The 4,531-nt window shown below is 33.9% G+C and overlaps 1 protein-coding gene across 1 annotated transcript in view; it reads left to right on the top strand.

The window, feature by feature from the left end:
* Positions 1-1,659, top strand: part of LOC117110647 — a gene marked incomplete at both ends in the record, with an annotated part of 8,264 nt that extends 6,605 nt beyond the window's left edge. Inside the window, 2 exons of the mRNA XM_033253409.1 lie at positions 1,136-1,247; positions 1,535-1,659. Coding sequence (XP_033109300.1) covers positions 1,136-1,247; positions 1,535-1,659 — 237 coding nt within the window. The remainder of the gene's footprint in view (positions 1-1,135; positions 1,248-1,534) is intronic.
* Positions 1,660-4,531: the final 2,872 nt, after the last annotated feature.

Genomic DNA, 4,531 nt, shown 5'->3' with positions numbered 1-4,531 from the left:
GTACATATTCATTCAGTAGATACTATAATTGAAGGTTGTCAAATGTGATACATTAGAGTTACTACAATATACTGTACTAATTTTTTTACAATTCCATTTTTCTACTCTTTTGTTCTTTTATATGTAGAAACCCTTTTTATTTCCTTCTTTCTACTGCTTTTCTTTGTGTTATGCGTATTTTAAATGACTATGCATTAAGTAAATAGAGACCCAAAAATTGCTGTTTTATTTCATTTTTTTTTTGTCTTTGGAATCGAGGTGTAGATGGGATGATCAAAAAATTATGTTAAATCAACTATCTAGTGATTCTCCAACCCCCTAAAAGCCAACATTAAAAAGTAGATAAATACTGTATACACAAATGTGCAGAAAGTATATACATGAGTTAGAAATCTCATTCCATCGAGAGACAATTACATGCCTTATGTGTCAACATTCTGCAAGCTGTTTAATTGAAAAATAAAGAACAAGCGAATCTTATACCAATAACTTTTATTGACATCATCAAAACAATCATGATACAGTCAAATACAGACAAAATACAGTAACAGAAAATGTATAAGCGTATGTCGAACATGCGACATAGCTTCCTCAAATCAACTAGCTTACAAATTATTATATGCCTGTATATTTTGCCATATTATAAGGTAGTTTGTTGAACATCTGTGGGAAAGCATTAAATATATGACAATGGGCAATTAGGATATAAAGTATTTCCTGGCTATCCAGAGTCTAGGCTTTCAAATTTTCTTTGACAAAAAAATTGTTGTATGCCCATATATAGTCATGATGTGCCTATATATGTTCATGATGTGATGTCATAAGCGGGATTAGGTTTTTGTCAAATAAAATTTGATAGTTTTGACAGGAAACAGCCCATGAAATTGTGAAAAAATTAGGTCGGGAACAATTTTCCGACCTTATTCTCCAAGGTCGGCAGTCTCTGGCTCGGCAATATAGTTGGCAGTTGCCGAATGCCGACGTGAAATTCATGAACTGAATTTTCCAATCATTGCCAAAAAAATATATTTCTGTACTAAATTAAATTGCCTGCTAGAAAAATAACCTTAAATGTAAAATAATGACATCATGGTACTGTATTTTGATAATATTTTTTTTATTTTTGACTTCATAGATTCCATACATCTGCTTGAATTTGTCGAAAGCTGATAGTTCATCCACAGACTTTACTCTTGATAGTAATCCAGTGACTGCTCTCTCAGATTGTGTAGAAATTGACTGCCGAGGTAAGTTTAAAAAGAAAAGGATTAAATATTCCTTTTTTCTCCAATTCCAAATAATTTGAAATTGGAAGATTTGGCTGGGCCTTAAGGGACATGTGGCTGCACAGTGCAGCGTTAGTACCAACATATAATGGATACATAGTCACTTTTCCCGCCTAATTATAGGGAGGCCTGATATTGTGTATTATTAAAATTTTTATTTTTATTCTGTATATTTCTTTTTTATTTGTTTCTTTGAAAAGCTACCTGTTTGAATAATGCATGTTTAAATGGTATATAATAATGCTCAGAACTAAAAAGAACAAATTTCTTGATATTTCAACTGAACGATGAAATTTCTGTTGACGAAGTGAAACAAGCTATCAAGTTCCAAAAACTTGGTAAAGCTCCAGGAATTGACGGTTTACCTATTGAAGTATTTACCCATTTGTCATTGACTTAATCACAAAAATATACAACTCCACTTTAAATTCCGGCATTTTTCCTAAACAATGGGCAACAAGTCTTATCGTTCCAATCTTCAAAAAGGGTGACAAAAATAATATAAATAATTGCTGCGAAGCAGCCAATTCATATTCTTAACAGCAATTTGACCTCTGAAAGGTCATTGTTTGTCAAAAAACCTGCGCCTAAGACAACTGAAAAGCGGAGTTTCCTTCTTTCGTTCTGCCGGGTAAAATCAATTACTTTAGGCGACGTTTGTAGACTAGTCTCTTATACACATCTAGATGTGTATAAGAGACAGTTCTACTGCTTTTCTTTGTGTTATGCGTATTTTAAATGACTATGCATTAAGTAAATAGAGACCCAAAAATGTGGAGAGGCTAACTTAGTTTTTCAGTGGATTTGTCTTCCTTGAGGGTATAATAACAAAAATAGCTTGGGTGTCCCTCGCGAAAGTGTGGGCATAACCCGTGAGAGCCCTAAATCCAAAATGGCCGCCATTTTGAAATATATTATTTCAGTGTTTTGGCCTACATGGCTTCTTTAGTGCATGGATTTAGGGGTTTCAGGATTTTATTTTTGATGTCGGATCGAAGATTTGACCTTGTTTTGACCTTCAAATCCAAGATAGCCACCAATTTCCCTTCAAAATCTTCATTTTTTGGTAAAATCATCATAGTGCCCCTATTAAAGGCTTAATGAAAGCTCAGATCATGCTGAATTGACTGACAGACAATAAAACTACAATTAATTATATAGAGGTCATCTCAGAGGTGAAAGGTCAAATTTTGTGCTTGATTTAAAATTAAGTTATTTGTTTCGTTGCTTTATAAAATTCCATTTTACTGTACTGTTTATGTCTAGGAATTCATATTTAATGTCTGACTGATTTGGATTTGACCTTCAAATCTAAAAATGCTGCTGAGGTCACCACATGTGTCAAAGGTCATTATCAATTAATAAAAAAAGAAGCTTTTTTAGTTCCATTGGTTATAAAATTCCTGTGTACTGTACTATTAATATTCTGGAATTCACATTTGATGACCCATTGATTGACCTTCAAATCTAAATTTCTGTTGAGGTTCATTTTTTATTAACCCCAACTGCTGACCTTTGACCTCTGAGATGACTTCTGTATAATTAATTGTAGTTTTACTGTCCATCAGTCAATTCAGCATGATCAGAGCTTTCATGCAATCCTTTTATAAGGCACTATGACGAATCTACAAAAAAAAGCGGTTTTTGACAACAAAATTTGCGGCCATCTTGGATTTGAAGGTCAAAACAAGGTCAAATCAAAAATGAAATCCTGGACCCCTGAAACCCCTAAATCCATGCACTAAAGAAGCCATGTAGGCCAAAACACTGAAATAATAAATTTCAAAATGGCGGAAGGCTGGCCATTTTGTATTTAGGGCTCTCACGGGTTATGCCCACACTTTCGCGAGGGACACCCAAGCTATTTTTGTTATTATACCCTCAAGGAAGACAAATCCACTGAAAAGCTAAGTTAGCCTCTCCACGGTCACGGAATTGCCAGAAATGACCCAACTAATTTAGCCAAGAAACGTGGTAGAGTTTTTGTTGCATTTTTTGACTTAAAACGAGCGTTTGGTTCCATTGACCACCATTCTCTTTTATGTAAGTTAAAGAAAGCTGGTTTGAAGGGAAACATATTAGACATTATCATTTCAATGTACAGCAAACTCAATACCCACGTAAACATTTTTATGTTCTATTGGATTTGGGGATATTTGGTACGCACAGAATGTTACTAATCATGACAAATTTATTTCCGAATTTACTTTACGTTTAACTGACATTGAACGTCGACTCCAAGGAAAAATTGCTTCACATCCAAAACTTGAATATTATATTACATTTAAAAACAATTTTAATGTTGATACCTATTTATTACATCTTGAAGATTTGAAATATAGACGGATTCTGACTAAACTTCATCTAAGTATCCTCGAACTTGAAATTGAAACTGGTAGATGGATCAAATCAGATCGAAAGAATAGAAAATGCAAATTTTGCTCCATAAATTCAGTTGAAGATGAATACCATTTTACATTGATTTGCCCATTTTATTCAGATATTAGAAATACTTTCATACCTGCATATTTTAGTTCAAGTCTATGTTCAAATTCAGTCGTTTAATTGAGCACCTGTGCTCCCAATATATTAATGATTTATTTAAATTTTTATATTTATGTAAATTGAGGGCGCAATTGTAAATGATGGCGCTTAGGCGAAATTTGATTGGCTAAATCTATGGCAGCCATCTTGGATAGTACACACACACACAGCTCTGCATATTTGGAACATCGAATGCATTGCAGTTAGCGCTCTAGTATTCTTATATTTCTATGAGGCGAACACACATAGTTCATGAAGATTTTTTGTATAACCAAAGATAATAAATAGAAGATAGAGCAGCTTCCCAATATAGTGGAACATCCATTCCAAAGGCATTGTTAGTACACGGAGAGCAATTCTACCCCGTCCGCGCGGCAGCGCTGTATAGAAATAAACACAGAGCCGTATTAAGTATATCTGTTACGTACATTGCATATTAATTTCACATACTTAATTGGGTTTACAATTATATTTTATCTATGGCTCTGATAAACAGCAATAATGTTTCCTGTAGTTTCTCCACTTAGTAAAATGTTCGAATTTTACCCTATTCGCGGGAGGGCGGATGTTCCATCAATTGAATACTGTACAAATACGCAGAGCAGCTCATTCTTCTGCTATTTAAGTTCTTTGGTATAACCAAGTGTACTGGCCTACAACCTCAGCCACACATAGAAAAAAAAAGTAAGAAAATCTGTCGG

The sequence above is a fragment of the Anneissia japonica genome, unplaced genomic scaffold (assembly GCF_011630105.1).
Source record: "Anneissia japonica isolate Jap-2015-1 unplaced genomic scaffold, ASM1163010v1 scaffold9820_len12038_cov122, whole genome shotgun sequence".
NCBI lineage: Eukaryota > Metazoa > Echinodermata > Crinoidea > Comatulida > Comatulidae > Anneissia > Anneissia japonica.
Note: the sequence above shows the minus strand (reverse complement) of the source record. Positions and strands in the feature narration are given on the sequence as shown.